This window comes from Cavia porcellus, unplaced genomic scaffold (genome assembly GCF_034190915.1).
Source record: "Cavia porcellus strain 051 isolate PalLab524CR breed Dunkin Hartley unplaced genomic scaffold, mCavPor4.1 scaffold_32, whole genome shotgun sequence".
In the NCBI taxonomy this organism is placed as follows: domain Eukaryota; kingdom Metazoa; phylum Chordata; class Mammalia; order Rodentia; family Caviidae; genus Cavia; species Cavia porcellus.
The window spans coordinates 24,350,477-24,366,949 of record NW_026947515.1 but is presented as its reverse complement, the minus strand read 5'-3'; the positions used below and the strand labels follow the sequence as shown (position 1 = coordinate 24,366,949).

At 48.5% G+C, this 16,473-nt stretch overlaps 1 protein-coding gene across 1 annotated transcript; it reads left to right on the top strand.

Annotated features, from left to right (window-relative positions):
- The first annotated feature begins 6,805 nt into the window (after nt 1–6,805).
- LOC100723343 (CMRF35-like molecule 6) lies at nt 6,806–13,898 on the top strand. Its single transcript, XM_023562877.2, has 5 exons — nt 6,806–7,201; nt 7,574–7,903; nt 9,476–9,593; nt 10,413–13,368; nt 13,679–13,898. The coding sequence occupies exons 1-4, from the start codon at nt 7,141–7,143 to the stop codon at nt 10,558–10,560; spliced, it is 657 nt and encodes a 218-aa protein (XP_023418645.2). The 5' UTR covers nt 6,806–7,140; the 3' UTR covers nt 10,561–13,368; nt 13,679–13,898.
- The last annotated feature ends 2,575 nt before the right edge of the window (nt 13,899–16,473 follow it).

The window sequence follows — 16,473 nt, the reverse complement described above, 5'->3', positions numbered from 1 at the left end:
TCGCGGCCTTCCGTTGTTATTGGGCCAGGTCCTCCGTCGTACCGCAGGTGACAGCAATCGCACCTCCCGGCCGAAGAGGCACGTCGCTGAGTCTTTTACCTTTTTCCCCGTACGGGCGGCCACCAGATGACCGGAGCCGCGGGAGACAGGAGACCAAACTCGAGCAGGATCAGCTCTCAAACTTTATTGCGTACAGCGAACCGGACCTAACAAGGTCCGCCACCCTCAACGTTGGTTCCTCTTCTGCCCGTTGGGGGCAGGAACAACCTCTTATAAGGGGAAGCAGTATCCAATCACAGAGAAGCGCGTCTAACAAGCTGATAGGCTAGCGTCACGGGTAACTGGGCAGACATGACAATTTGGCGGGCTTGTTCAGGCCGGGAAGAACCCGGAAGCAGGAAATGGGCGCCATTCATAGGCGGCTTCCCACACAAGAGAAAAAGTGAGTAAAGTCTAGAACTTGACCTGCTTCCATCCATCTTCCAGGACAATGTGATGCCCTATTTTGGGCACAAGACCTTCTGATTTAGAACATACATCTGCACATCCTGGGGACTTCTCGGCTCTATCCCTGCTTTATCTGAAAGGTCATAGTATCCAGGAAAGTCTTTACAAGCTTATAACAAGCTGCCTTATTAATTATGAAACTGTGCTCTAGGTGTTTGGGAAACAGAATGTAGGACAGCCTCATACCACACTTTTTGTTTCTTCTCTTCAAGGATCTGAACTCCTCTTTCAGTTCTCTGTTCCTACTATCACTGGGGAATACAGTTTGGACAGTTGCTGCTCATCTAGATCTGGCAGCAGGGGCAAAAGAAGGCAAATCTGCTGACCCGTGGTATTATGGTTCGTGTCTGGATGTCCCCCTCAAGCCTCATGCAGTCATGGGGTCAGGCTTCTAGAATTTGTGATTAATTCATGGTCCAATGATGAGATTATGGGTGTGAGGGCTACACCCACAACATACAACATAAGTGACAGAGTCTTCTTTCCATGCTCCTCCCTTTTCGCGGCTGTTGATTTTTCTGTCTTCTGCTGCCATGAACTATTGTCCCTCTGCCTTCAAGTAAAGTGATTATGGACTGAAACCTCCACAAAACTGTAAGCTAAATAAACCTTTCCTTGCTTAATTTTGGGTGTCAGGTGCTTTGATCCAGCAACAAGAGAAAAGTAACCAACACACTCGGGTATGCACTTTGTCTAGAGACCTAGCACCAAGACAGGACATGAAGGAAGGTGTGAGGGTCACATTGTTAACTTGACCAGTTGTATGAAGTTAGACAAAGAGCTTAAGACCTGGGTTAGATCACTCTGTGATTAGGTAAGCCAAAGAATGGAAGAACAGAGGCTCACTTTGGTCACCAGTGACACCAGAGAAAATGGACAGCACCAACCCTCACTCTCTGCACTATCCTGACAACAGGCAATGACATATCTCCAAGGGTGGGGAGACCTCTCCAAGGAGGTTCTGCTCCAACTAGGTTCTGCTGTGTGTGCATGTGTATGAATGTAAGTCCGGTGGTTATGGGCTAGATGGATGGGTAGATTTCCCAATCAATAAGCCCTGGATGTGCCCTGTCATGGGAGTGAAAGAAACCAATGTCATGAGGCTCAGGATCATCTGTAACAGTCCAGATAGCTTCTCTCCCTGAACTTCCTGCACCCTGCCCAGCTCAAGCACCACACTTAACATAGATGGACCAGGAAGCAGAAAGAGATGGAACAGCTTCCCTAATTCTGTGGAGATGCAGGCACCAGACTATCTATGAGGAGGCTCTCATTTCTCTGCTTCTGGGTCTGGTGCTGATGCAGAAGAAATCTCTGGTGCAGAAATGACCCCAAGTTTACAAGCCTTCAGCTTTGCTCTTCCCTGAAGTCCCAGGTGAGCAGGAATAGCCCTACACAGGGAAAGTTCTGTCTCAAGTGGGAGAGGACAACACGGAATAGGAAGAGGGGGAAGGAGTGTTGATAGAGGTAAGCGACTTGAGGAGCGAAGAGGGAGGAGGAGAGGCCAAGAGTGGTCAGCACTTGCTTCTCCGTGGCCACCAGATTGAAGTGAACAGTGCAGGGGAACTGAGGCTCCTGCACCCTGGACAGAATCAATGCTGAATGACAAGGGAGCTTGTGATGCTCACAGCCATAATCATATAATCCAGTGTACTAGTCTAACACACACATAAGCACACATTCTCACAAAAATTCACCTACTCACCCATGCATAACCAGGAACACACATGCATAGACACACACACAGTCACACAAACACACAGGTACATACAGTGTTTCTCCATCCTTGGCCCATCTTATCTCCATGGACACCCATCTCTCTGTCCTTCCCTCCGGAGGAGGGAGCTCCTCATCCCTCAGTCCCAACTCCTGGGTCTGGCAAGGCTGACCTCCCTCCACTTCCTCCCACAGACCAAGGACTCTGTGGACCTGGCTCCACCCACCTGTGAAGGTCTAGAATGGGAGTTTGTGTTTTCTGGGCTGTTTTCCTCGAGAGGCCCCAGTGCCATGACATGCACCATGGACATTGCTTTACTGTGCAATGTCTTTATGAGGAGAAATTCAAGGCAAATAATTAATACTGGTGAGAAAATGACTTGTGCTACATGAGCAATGTGTCAGCACTGTGGAGTCCAAAGATTTCAGTGAGGAAGAAGAGTGGCTATGGGTCCATCAGACCATTCTGCCAACCTAAGCTTCACAATGATCTTGGAGAACCTCACCCTGCAGGATGCAGGCTTTTACCACTCTTCGGTCAAAAACTATGACTCCAGGATCTTACCTTCCATGCTACAAAGCGAGCACCCCTCATAACAGCTCCAGGATTGGGTAAATCTAGGCCTGGTCCTTCCATCCCTAACGAAAGAAGTGGGCTTGGTAAGTCAGTGACTCAGGACACAGTGTGTAGGAATGAGTGTTCTCTTACCAGTGTGAGAGCTCGTGTGTATGTCTGTCTGTGAGTGCAAGCATTTGTGTGTGCATGCATGCACTGACATATGACTCTGTGTGTGTATACATATACAAAGCCACAGTACAGGGCCTGTGTTCCTCCAGACCCTCTGCACACCTGCCTTGGACAACCTCAGGCCTGAATGTTTCCAGGTGTACACAGAACTGGTCCTGAGTCCAAGGCTTTTCGCTCACTGACTCTCCAGGATGGTCATGCTCTCTCTAAAAGAGGATCACGGGTCTCACCTGGATCTACCCGAACCCTCCCCTCGGGAACAAGATCCTTAGGGCATTTCCTATCCTCTTTCACTCTCCTCTGATCTTTGTCTAAGCAGACAGCTTTCTGTTGTTGAAGGTTCTAAGACACTAGAGTCACTGTTGGGGTTTCAGGTGTCAAAGTGGCTACCATAGAGGCAAAAGCTGAAGCCTAGGCTCCCAGGTGGGGCTTCGTGTCCCCTCAGGCAACCCCACTTAGTGCCTTCAAGCTGAGCTGTCTCTAACTTTTCTCTGGCACTTGTTTTTATAAACACAGATGGGAACCCAAAGAATCCCCTGAAAGGGACTCCCCTTGGGTAGAGGGGCAGTGGGACAGAGATGGACTCTCACTGTGAAGGACCCCAGTGCTCTATCAGACAATGACCTGGCATTATAGTTTATTAGTGAAGAAACAGAAAAGAGTTTTATTCTTATTGAGTTTACATTCCAACAGTCAGAAAGAAACAGTTAACAAGTGCAAAACTACACATGCCTGTAGAGGAGGAGACATAAAAGGGATGACGAGTGTATACAGTAAGACAGAGGTGATGTCTCCTGTGGAAGTGAGGGTGACTATTACCAGATCCTGCCCACAGGGTAACTTGCACGTGAGGATGAGCTTGACAAGATGTGACTGACTGGTGAAAGGCGGTGAGTAGGTCTGGGCCTTGACCTTCTCCATCCACCTTCCAAGGCACTGTGATGCTAAGTCCTGCAGTCTTATGGGAATTAGACCATCCCGCTCAGAACACACGTGCATCTGCATGCGCTGGGGGCTTCCTGTGTCCTCCATGCTCTATCTTAAAAGCTTGGCTTGTGCTTATTTCCCAGTCAGAGTCTGTCCTTTCTTTCTTGTGACCCTATTCATGGAGCTACTGTCACTGTATATGAGATTTCATATTCCTCTCTTGTCCTGTTGCTGCACTCAACTCCCCAGTGAGAAGACTCGGATGGAAAGTATCAGGAGTTACAGCAGCCACTTGACCTACTGTGCAAAGCCAAAGGAAGAGCTGCGGACAGAGGGGGTCAGACAATTTCTATAGGAGCCTACGTTGAAGTATGGGAGAATCGAGTCTCTGTGGCACCATTAGAGCTAGAGAAAATAGAGAGCTCCGGCCCCACCCCATGACTGTCCATCCTGACAATGAGGAACTGAGGTGTCTCCAATTTTGAGAAAATCTACCAAGGGGGGAATGCCCTGCTATCCAGGTACACGTGTGAGACTATAATTCTGGAAACTAGGGGAAGGAGACAGAGCCCTCATACACAGGCACTGGATATGTCCAGCCCCTGAGAGTGAGAGGAGCCAATGTTACCAATGTCCAGGTCTTCTGTACCAGCCTGTGACTTCTCTCCCTGGGCATCTTGCATCCTGGTCAACTGAGCATCACACCCAAGATAGATGGACCAGGAAACAGGGAGGGCAGGGAAATAGAAGCATGGATGTAGCCATTGGCTTCTCTGTGAGGGGTACCCATTTTGTCTCCTCCTGGCCCTGGTTTATGACTTCTGTGCTTGAGAAATGACTCATGGCATGTGGTACGTGGCTGCCTTCAGCTCTGCTCCTCTTGCAGATCCCAGGCAAGTAGTGCTGGCCTTGGCCAAGGGAAGCTGTGTCCTGAGTGGGAGAGGGCAGGACTGGGACAAGAGGTGGAGAGGAAGCAGCTGATAGAAGCGAATGGGGAAAAGAGAGGCAAGAGGGCAGAGGAGTGGCCAAGACTGGCCACCAGGCTGCAGTGTAGCTCAGGGAAACTGAGGCTCCTACACCCTAGACAGAGCAGTGCTCAGTGAGGGGACTCCTGTGAGTCACTGCCATAATCACACAATCCGAGTGACATCTTGGTTCAATACACCCCGCACAAATGTATGTTCTCACACAGACATACACAGATTATACACAGTGACACACACGCCTGTGCACATGCACACAACCACACAAACACATGCACAGTACACACAGTGTTTTCCCACTTGCTCTATCCCATCTCGTGGACACCCCCCCCCATGTTCCCACCTCAGGAGGAGGGTGTTCCTCATCCTCACTCCCCACTCCTGGGACTGACAAGGCTGGTCTCTCTGCACTGCCCCCTCCACACATGGAGGCCTCGAGGACCTGATCCCCGAGTGCCCCAATCCCACCCAGCTGTGAGGGTCCAGAATGGGCCTGTGTTTTCCAGGCTGTTTTCTTCTTCGTGCCCCAGCACTGTGACACTGTGAGGGATCCCTGAGCATGCAGTGTCAGTATGAGGAGGACGGCAGGACAAATGTCCAGTGCTGGTGTCTGGGAGCCCTCTTGGCACTCTGCACTAAGAAGTGAAGAGTGATAGAGTGTCCAGCAGGGCCCATCCTGCCAATCTCACATTCATGATGACCTTGGAGAGCCTCACCCTGCAGAACACAGGCTCTTACCAGTGTGGGGTCCATATATCATGGCCTGAAGGATTTGATAACTCTGGTCTTATCCTTGCTCCCAGGTAGGCAATCTTTGGGCCAGCCCCAGAGTTGCCTGAACTCTAGTTTAAAATTAATGAGAAACCATGCACTCTGGTTGGTAATTGGATTCAGGCGTCTGCTTACTAAATCCTGACCTTGTCTTGTTGTACAGGATGAGATTTTAATGGACTCCCCATTGGTTTCAGTTCCAAGGCACCACAATGGACTTACCAACATCAAAGATTATGAATTTTACTATTCTAACAATTCCTGCAGTTCCGGGTGGCCCAATCCCAGATCTGCTCACCCATGTATTTAAGTGGTACCCACTTATTGAGAGCTCACCCTCCACCAAAGACAGACCATGGAGTTTGCAGTGAATAAACACACTGAGGTCTGTGCTCCCATTGATCACACCATCTGCTGTGCAGATAGAAATAATGAGCAAAAGACACATGCAGCATCATGAAAAAGCCTGAAGGTCAGAAGTGGAGTCATTTCATGTACTTAAAATAAGGTAAAATGAGGGGTCACTAGGCCATATTTAACCTGGGACTAGAATGAATGGATTAGCAATGGATGAGGAGCACATTAGTGCAGGGATTAGCAAAGCTCCAGCTCAGGGACACAAAGAGCAAATGTCCATCTACAGGAGCTGTCAGACATCAGTCTAGCCAACAGGCGTTCTAGATGTTTCTCTGGATCAGGTGGATCCTTGGGCTCTGGGAATATCTTGTTGCCTTTCTCTCAATTAGCATTGGCTACTAGAGTCCTCTGAAGGTTAGAGGACTGAGAGATTAAGTCCTCCGTCATTCTCCCAACCTCCCTGCACCATGGCGAGGGCTGCTCCACTTTTAGATCTGGAGTAGGAGGCATGGTCGAGAAGCTGCTGCCTGGGTGACCTGTGTCCCGGCTGCAGACTCAGCATGAGAGTTCAATATCGTAGAAAATGTAAGGCTCACATTGCCACTGAACATGTTGTGTGAAGGCAGAAGAATCTGGTGTCCCTTGTGGGATTTAGGCTGAACCTTGACAGAACACGGTGCCTCTGTGGTCCCTGCAGGAGGTAGAGAAGTAAACAGCTCTGGTTCCCACATCCGGAAGAGGCCATCCTAACAAGGAAGTGACTCACAGAAGGCGGGGACCCCCGCCAAGGGGAAAACACTTTAGATGAGTTCTGCTGTGCATGCGGACACTCACATGTGTCTGTGTTAGGCAACCAGCTGTGGGCAGTTTTTTATTCATGGGCCTGGAATGTGCCCAACTACTGAGAATGAGAGCAGCCAAATGTCACTGAGGCTCAGGGACATGAGCACCAGTGTAGGCAGCTTCTCTCCCTGAGTTACTTCACCCTGCGCATCATCCGAAAAGCATAGACCAGGAAGTAGAGAGAGGCAGGAGACCAGAAGTGGGGACACAGTCATCAATCTCTGTGAGGAGGCCCGATCTGTCTCCTTCTGGGTGTGGGACTGGTGCAGCTGACCTCAATGCTAAGAAATGTCCCCAGGACACTTGGCCTTGTGGCTGCCCTCAGCTCTGCTTCTCCTGCAGGTCCCAGGTGAGTAAAGGAGAGGGGCAGGAGGAGGATGGTGGGGAGGGCAGGGCAATGGCCAGGAGCGGCCAGCACTTGTCATGCAGGCACACCCACACATCCGTGGACACACATACACGCAGGTGTGTGAATACACATAGCCTCACACATGTACATACAGTGTTTTCCTGCTTGGCCCTGTGCATCTCCATAGAAACCCGTCTCCCTGTTCCCACATCTAGAAGAGGGAGCTCCTCCTCCCTGTTGTGACTGCTGGGTCTGGCATAACTGGTCTCCCTGGATGTCCCCTCTAGACCTGACAGCCCCAAGGACCTAACTCCAAGGATACCCTGGCCCCAGCCATTTCTGAAATCCAGAACTGGGGCTTGTGTTTTCCAGGCTGTCTTCTCCTGACCGGCCCCCGCACTGTGAACGGCACTGTGGGGGGATCCCTGAGCGTGCAGTGCCAGTATGAGGAGCGATACGAGAAACATGGCAAGTACTGGTTCAGAGACTCAGTTCTGCTATATGGTAAGATTGTGGAGACTACAGCTTCAAGCAGAGAAGCAAGGAAGGGCCGAGTGACCATCAGGGACCATCCAGCCAACCTCAGCTTCACGGTGACCTTGGAGAACCTCACCCTGCAGGATGCAGGCTCCTACTGGTGTGGGATTAATGTACCATGGCGACAGGATCCGGACTTCGAGCTTAAGGTGTCTGTGCTCCCAGGTGAGCCCCTTCCCCTCAGAGTCAGAGCTGCCTGTGCCTATGCCTCGTCACTCCCTCCCTGAAATGATACTGGAGCAGGAGAGGTTGAGTTCTCTCTCTCTCTCTCTCTCTCTCTCTCTCTCTCTCTCTCTCTCTCTCTCTCTCTCTGTTTCTCTCTCTCTCTCTCTCTCTCTCTCTCTCTCTCTCTCTCTCTCTCTCTCTCTCTCTCTCTCTCTCTCTCTCTCTCTCTCTCTCTCTGTGTGTGTGTGTGTGTGTGTGTGTGTGTGGTTGTGAGTTCAATCCCTGGTACCAAAAAAAATCTTCTCAGACATATACTTGTGTACACACACACACACAGCCCCATGGGAGCACTGGCATTATTTGAGATCCCCAATGGGCCCCAGCCTGAGAGCCTCAGGCCTGAATCCTTGTTGGGTATGGGGTGGGGCCACTCCTGAGACCAAGTCTCTTTGCTGACTGATTGTTCTATTCAGGATTTTATCCTTTCTGAATGGACCTGACTCTTTGACCCTATTGGAAAGGTACCCATAGGGAATTTGCTCCCTGCTGTCACAGCTGGAAGGTTCTGAGACATCAGTCTCACTGTTGGGGTCCTCAGGGCTTCTAAGTGGTCATCAGAGGGACCCAGGCAGGAGCTCAGATTCCTGTGTGTAACTTCCTCTCTCTTTGGGAGATCAGACCCAGTCCTCCCAGGTTGATCTGTCTCCCCATTCTGGGCACGTTTGCTAGGCTCTCACTACTATGGAACCCAGTGCTCCTCGGCATCTACAGATCATTCATCCTCTGCAGAACCTCCCTTGCTTCACGGGAACCAAATCCACTACCCCTCTTCAAGAGCTGGCGGAATGCCTAGGGTTAAAATTCTGAGGTTGTCTCTAGCTCATTTTCTCTTCTTGGTTTGAGTTTCCCCACATGCAGATTTCCTTCCTCAGTTCTTTGTGGGTTCATACTGAAGTGTGAGAAACTATTGGTGTTGCTGAGTGTCTGAAAGACATATCACTGTCCATCTGGTCTTGGGTCAGGGCACTTTCCATGGGGTATACCAGATGTCTATCTCCCTAGATCTTTCTTCCTGGTTATTCCTTCCCTAAGGAGGACTGTCCGGTGGGCTGTTTGATCCCATGGGCCTGGATGTTGGTCATGAATGCCCCTACCATCTCTGTTCATGTGAAGCCTCACTCAGCCATCAGCCCTGCCCTGGGAACCTGTCTTTTCCCATTTCTCTCTATCAATCTCTGCTTAGTAGACTGGGACAGAGAGAGGGGCATGGATCCTTCAGTAGACTGAGCAGAGTAGTCACTGCATTTGTCCCCAGGAAGGATGAATTAGAGCTGGTATCAAGTACCTGTGCTGATGCTCAAATCCCCTGCTTAACAAGCCACTTCTCATATCGGCCAGTGTCACGTGGCCACGGTGCACTTTTTGATGGAATGACAATAACAGCTCTGATCAGACCTAGCTATAGCCATAAGACCTGTTTGGTAAGAACATGCGTCCAGCAGGCCCAGAGGCCACACAGGTGAGTGGGAGAACCTGGGATATCATTGGAATTGACCTGTGTTTCACTCTCAGCCCCAAACTCTCACCTTAACGTTGTCACAAGCACCAAGGGAACTCCCCTGTTTTTGTCTGTGCACACTTGGCCCAGCTCCACCAGAGGGGATACCTCCAGTCCCAGCCCACAGCCTCGGTAAGTACCTGCATCTGGACTGTGTGCCTGGGCCAAGAGAAGCGAAGTAGAGGGAAACAGGTGTCACTTGAGTTGGGAAAATATGTGGAGGGTTCTGGGGGCTGTATCTTCCACATGACCATCAGGGGAGACTTGCTCTTTAGAAGCCACATGAGTGAGGGCAGCAAGGTTGGAGGGATCAGGCACCCCGGGGTCTGTAGTGAGTGACTCAGGCAGAGGGGAGATCAAGTGCAAATGTCCTGCTCACCAGGACCTGGCCAGACTTGGAGGAGCAGGCACTTTGGGCTCTGTGGACTTGGAACTCTTCCCTCTTCCTCCTTCCTCACCCATACCTGATCACAAGTGTCCCTTGTTTTAACAAATGCAGTCTTCTAAGTAGGTGACTTAGTTGAGCCATTCAGTCATTCCATCCATAGCCATGAATTCTTCAAGCTGATCCTGTGCAGGACCAGTGTGGGCAGCAGTCACTGGCTGTGATGAGACAAGGCCCACCTCTCTGGAAGCAAGTGTAAAGCTAGCAGCCACAGTTTGACTCCTGTTCTCTATCTGGGAAGCCCCTAACTGTGAAGGAACATGGTAGAAATCCTGCTCATGAATACAGTTCCCTCCTATGGCCCTGGACTCCCATCACCTCCTTCTCATGGTCCTGCCCTTTCTATGTCAAAGGCTACTCCCTAAGCTGTTAGTCAGGGACATGGGTCCTTCAGGTAGAGCTACCTTGTCCAGGATACAGCACCAGAGCACAAAGAACAGCAGTAAGATTCCAGGCACCAGGGCCCCCTCCAGTGAAGACGCTCATTGCCATTGTGTTCCCTGTAGGTGTCTGTTCAGCAGCATTCACTTCCTGCTCCTGGTCTTCCTGAAGGTGCCCCTGTTCCTAAGCATGCTCAGTGCCATCCTTTGGGTGAACAGGCCTCAGAGAGGCTCTGCACGGAGGCCGAGTCATCCTGAGTACGAGAACCAGTGACATTCCTTGTCCCTCGAGACTCCCTGTCCAGAGACGCAACTCCTCTGATGGATGGCAATGACCAGTGGACCTTCCGTTACTCTCCATATTCATATTAGAAGAACCTTTGTGCTCTTCTTTAAAATCTTCCCTTGTTCACCATCCTCATATAGCAAAAGCGTTTCTAATTGATATGTCCTCCTTGAAGTACGACTGCGTATCAGCTTTGCGTATGTACCTGCCGGCTTAACTTTGAGTCACTGCCACGACCTCTAGGACCCTGGAAGCTTTCAATTCCACCCACCATGTGGTCTTGCTTCTGTTTCACTGTTTGAACATGGCCAGTGTGTGATTCTTGCAGTCACTGTATTTGTCTACTCAGCGATGCACTTGTTACTTCATGAAATAATGCAAGAGCATCAGTGATTCACTGGGCCTGAGTCAGACCTGAGTCAGTTATGATTTCTTTGATCTCCCCAGACCCATGGACCAAGGTACAATACTGGATCCTAGTGTCGGGCCCAGAACACTTTCCAGAATTATTTTGACTTCTAGTCATCCCTGTCTCATTCAGAATCACCCTTAAAAATATCTTCAGGTTTCTTTGGAGAAGGATGGTAGAAAATCAGGTCATAAATTCTCAGTGGCATAGCTCTATTCCTTCTTCAAGGGGATCGGAACATCTTCTTCATCCAGAACTATGAGTTCTTGGACCAGCTTGGAAGTTTGTTGGTAAGATGTGACATTTATTAGGTGACTAAGTCTCTGTTCACTGTATAGACCTTGTCTGCTTGTGTGGATACAGGAAGTGTTGGTGCAGGGGCACCATGATGAATTTGCCAGCACTACAGACCAACATGTGAAGCACGTGACCCTCACCACTCAACCAGCACCAACACGGGATGGGACACTGGGAGATGTTAGATAGTAGAGCTAATCTGCCATCCTTCTCCAAAGAAGTCTTAAGGGAGCCCAGGACTGACCATCTTTTAAAATTTTTTAACTTCAATTTTTATTAGTACACATTTGCAGCACATGATTGCGTTCCCCATGGGGAGTTGGTATACACACATCCCACATTGTCATGGTTTATGTTTGTGTCCCCCAGGCCTCATGAGTTTGCATTGTTCATATGTGATGGTTCATCGCATAGTGCTTGGATTGATGGTGTCAGTGCTCCACCCACGTAAGGGTGGAGCCAGGATGTGATGTAATGGCAGGAAGAAGGTGTGTTTTTCTCTTTGCTGGTTCGAGTTTGCTGTTGCCGGCTGTCATGAACTGCGTTCCAGCCATGCCCGCCTGTCTTGGAGCCAACTGAGTGTGGACTGAAACCTCCAAAAACTGTAAGAAATAAACCTTTCCTTTCCCAACTTTGGGCTTCAGGTATTTTGTCTCAGCGACAAGCATAAAGTAACTAAGACACACATCTTAATATTTTTACCCTCTCTGCTTTTCCCTCCGCACTTCCTCAGTCTCTTGCAAAAAATCTAGCACTTTCCTTTAGGAAAAGATATATTTCTCTTTAAGCTATTGTTTTATTTTGCTCTTTATTTATATTTTGAGTTTTCCATAGAAGAGAAACCATGCAATATTTCAGCTGTGTGTCTGAACTATACAATACTTTCCTGGTGTCTGATTTATTTCACTAAACATTGTGGTCTCGAGGTGTATTCTTTTTCCTACAAATGACTGAAGCTTATCCTTCTTTATGACGGAGTCGAACTCCATTGCGCATAAATACCACATTTTCTCTATCCGTTCATCTGTTGATGGACAGATAGGCTGCCTCCAAGATTTAGCTATTACAATTGTGCTGCTACACACACAAAACTGAGGATCTTTACCCAGCATTCCCATTCAGCAAATATTTGCTGAGTGTGTACCTTGCTCTGGACCCTGATCAAATGATGAAGCTCTGCAGTAGATAAATAGGAAAGCACTCTGTTTTCATGGAGTTCACAGCCAGAAACAGTTACCAAAGACAAAAATACATGCACAGATAGGAAGAAACATAGAAGAGAGGAAGAGTGCATAGGATAAAACAGAACCAGGAAGTGGTGATCGGTGCAGGGCTGGCAGGGACTAAATCAGTGTGGTTTATAAGCAGGTAAGCTTGACCAGCCATGGTTAATTCTGCAGAGAGTGAGTGGCTTCTGAACCTTGACCTGCCCTGTCAACCTTCTAGGAACTATGGCAAAGGACAATGGTGTCATGTCCCCATCTTCCTGTTTCAGCTTTCACACCTCTGAACTCTGCCCGAACTCTCACTGGGAAGTAGAATTTAACAAGAGGGCAAGACAGGACTGTGAGTTCTCCAGGAGCTGTGATCGCTCCTCCAATGTGACAGCACACATGTGTTATATGTGACTCTGTGCGAGGGGTGCAATCTTCCCTGAGACCTGGGCTGCCCACATGAAGGCCGAGTTGTCTCTGGAAAGAACCCCATGTTTCCCCTGGACATGTCTTCACCCTCTCAGTGGGAACAGGAGCCCTAGGGAATTTCACTCTCTCTGTCAGACTGCCCTGACCCTGGGCCCAAGTGCACATCTCCTTGCTGTGAATGGTTGTGAGACACCAGCTCACTGCAGTGGTCCTCAGAGCTTCTCAGCGGTCATCAGAGGAGTATGAGAAGCCCAGACCTCTGTGGAGCTTCTTCAGGAGACTCCACCCAGCCCCTCCAAGCTGACCTGCCTTCCCCTCTTTCTGCCACCTTCTACCACAGGAGGAAGCTCGGAAAATCCCCTAAGAGACTTCCTCTGGGCAGGGGGACCATCGGGATGGAAACAGGTGTTCACTGCTATCAGCTGCAATGACTGCATTAACTTTTCTGTAAGAGAACCCCCCAGGTTTCTTGGGACCCAAATCCAATGTCTCTATCTATAAATCAAGGTTAATGCCTGGGACTGAAACTCAGGTTTTCTTTAATTTCCCTGAGTTCCTTGATTTCATTACCTCATTGTGGAAATTCCCCTCTCCCAACTTTTGGGGGTTCATACAGAAGAATGAGAAAACAAAATCCCACCAATCTTATGGGATCTATTTAAAGGGCACACTCTACAGGGTCCAATAGGTGGTGTTAGTCTCTCTACATCTTTCTACTTCATCATTCTAGCTTCCTGCTCTTTCCTGGTCATTCTAGCTCCCGTGGAGTTCCCCCAGTTTCAGTTCCACCCTTTTCAAGGAGACATAACAGCTGTCAGTCAAAGAGCCCCGCCTCCCAATCTTCTACCAGACTGTTCCATGACAGCCGTAACTGCCCTGGACACCTGCCCTGATCCAGAAGATATCTACCGGGACCACAGCATCTTGAAAATGAACTAAGTAGCAGAAATAAATTTGTACTAACTAGGAGGCTTGAATCAGAAGGCTTGAGTTTGCTTTAATCTGGATTAATTACAGCTACAAAAGTAGCTCCTCTCTTTAGCTGCTCAGGATGGTCTTGGAAGGCTCCCTCTGACAATGTGACCCTACTTTGCTAGAGCACAGCTCGGCTCAAATAAATCTCAGTCAGGTAATCCTGTAAACCTACTCATTGTTTGTTATTCCGGTAGAGCAAGCTCTGAAGTTCCTATAAATCTACTCTGGAGTCTATGCTGAGTGGTGTGGATAAAACTGTTGCTCTGAAAAAGCACTATAAACACTAGAGGCTATGTGCCCCGGAGACCAGTGACTGATGAAGATCAGTGACAGAGATCAGAAACCAGCAGAGTGGACCAGTGGCATCTGGCCTGAGCCAGCATCAATGGTCCCCTTGTAGACATCCATCCCAGTGGACATCTTGACACATAGGCAAGGTTGGCTGCTTCAACCTGCCCTACTGTGGGTAACCAGTGTGCACCTAAAGCCAGACTGCTTTCAAACAATGCTCAATTTCAGACAAATTTAATTTCAATTGCTAAAGGGAACCTTCAAGCGCTTAGATACAAGGGTAGATCAATTCCTTAGAAGGACCAGTTCCTGATTAACAGTTTAGGATATACAATTATAAAACTACACTGGCAGTGTTAACTGACAGTGTCTGGTATTAACTGGCATTGACCGATGGCATTAGGGCTTAGAAGTATAACTCTCAAGGCTGAGGGGCATTGGCACTCAAAGCCCAAGAGCCCAGTTAAACTTTGCTGACCCATGAGGAATCGAGCAAAGAAATCTTCAACTGGCAATACTTGGTGAACACATAAGGACGTCTCTTTTCTGATGGTCCCAGGAAGAGGGCAGACAGCCGTGATGACTGGTGCTCATAGATGACAGTGGCCACCTGAACCTGTGCTTCACTGCCAGCCATGACTGGTGAAGTCCGGCCCCATGTCCCTGGCTAGATGGCCCTCCTCAATGGAGCAGCACTAACCTACCCCCTTGTGGCTGTCTTCTGTCCTGCATCCATCTCTGTCTCCACCTCCTTTCCCTTTGTCTCATGAAACATTCTTTTTCTGTTTCTTGGTTAAGAATTTCTGATATTTTAAAAGGCTTTTATCTTAGATGCCTAATTACGATAAACTAGCTTTATAGCTGCATTCTAAATTATTAATTAGAAATTGTGTCTTCTAAGGAATTGATCTTCCTTTATATCTAAACACTTGGAGACTCCCTTTAGCGCTTGAAATTAAATTTGCCTGAAATCGAGTGTAGTTCAAGAACAATCTATCTTTAGGTGAACATTAGTTACCTCTAGTAGGACAGGTTAAAACAAGCAACCTCGATCATGTGTCAAGATATCTACTGGGAGGGATGTCTACACGTGGATAGGCAGAATCCACAGGTAGCATCCAAAGTAGGGTGGTTTTGGGCTGGCGATTTAGCTCAGCGGCATAAGCGCCTGCCTTGCAAGCAGGCAGTTGTGAGTTGGATCCCTGGTACCGATAAAAAGGAAAAAGACAAAAACAAAACAAAACAAAAAACAAAGTAGGGTGGTTTGGTGGAATTAATCAAATATCAGACTGGGTGCACCTCTTTGGCCCTTGAGACAGTGGTTCCAACATTTGGTTTGGTGCACGTAATTCAGATTATTGGGTGTGTTGGCTGGTTCAGAGGAGCACTGATTCTTTTCCTGCTGGAAACAGATTTTTCTGGAAGGGAGTCTAAGTTCTTCAGACTGCCCTGTATTTGATTTATACTACTGTCTGCTTGGTATTGCTATTGTGTCTGTGCAGGTGATTTGTAGCTGCCACATTTTGGACTGTGTACTTTTCTGGTAAAATACTGGCCCTGAGATGTGTTTGGTGTGCCAAGTATTGCTGTGATTGAGTCTGTTAGTGTGACTTGGTGTGGAGCTTCTATCTTTCTGGGGAGTATCAAGGGCATAGTGTGTGAAAGGAGAGTTTTTGCTTTTGATATTTAGTGGCTCTGACTATTTTAATCTAGGTAATGGCCTGAAGGGTAGCAAGACCAGGTTTTTTGGCACTCAATTCCTCTAGCTTATAAAGGTCCTACTAACCATGAGAGCCACACAGAGTATTCCAGAGGACTCACCACTAGCATGTCTTTAGCTAATGAGGATATGTTTAAAGAAAAAGCTTTGGGGAACAGGAAAGCTGATCTTTCTTAACATAGCACGGCTTTGGTATGAATTGGAAGGTCAAGAGCACTGGCTGAAAAGTGGGTCCCTGAATTCTAACACCTTTCTCCACAGAGAATTGTTCTGCAGGGGGCAGGGTGGCAAATGGGGTGAAGCTCCTCATGCCCAAGCTTTTGCGGCTCTATGCCCGGATAAGAATTTGGGATTCTCTGCACTCCTCTCAAACTGCTTACTAATCCCAGACTTTTTTCTCTCCAAGGATTGGCCAAGGGAGAAAGAGCCACAATTTGGGTGTATGTGCCTTTCTCTGTGTCAGATTAAGGCATATGTAAACAAAGGTTTCCTCAATTTTCTGAGGACGTTGGTTGCTTTACTGATTAAATTAGTGATTTACTTTGGTCCACCTGGATGCCTGGTTT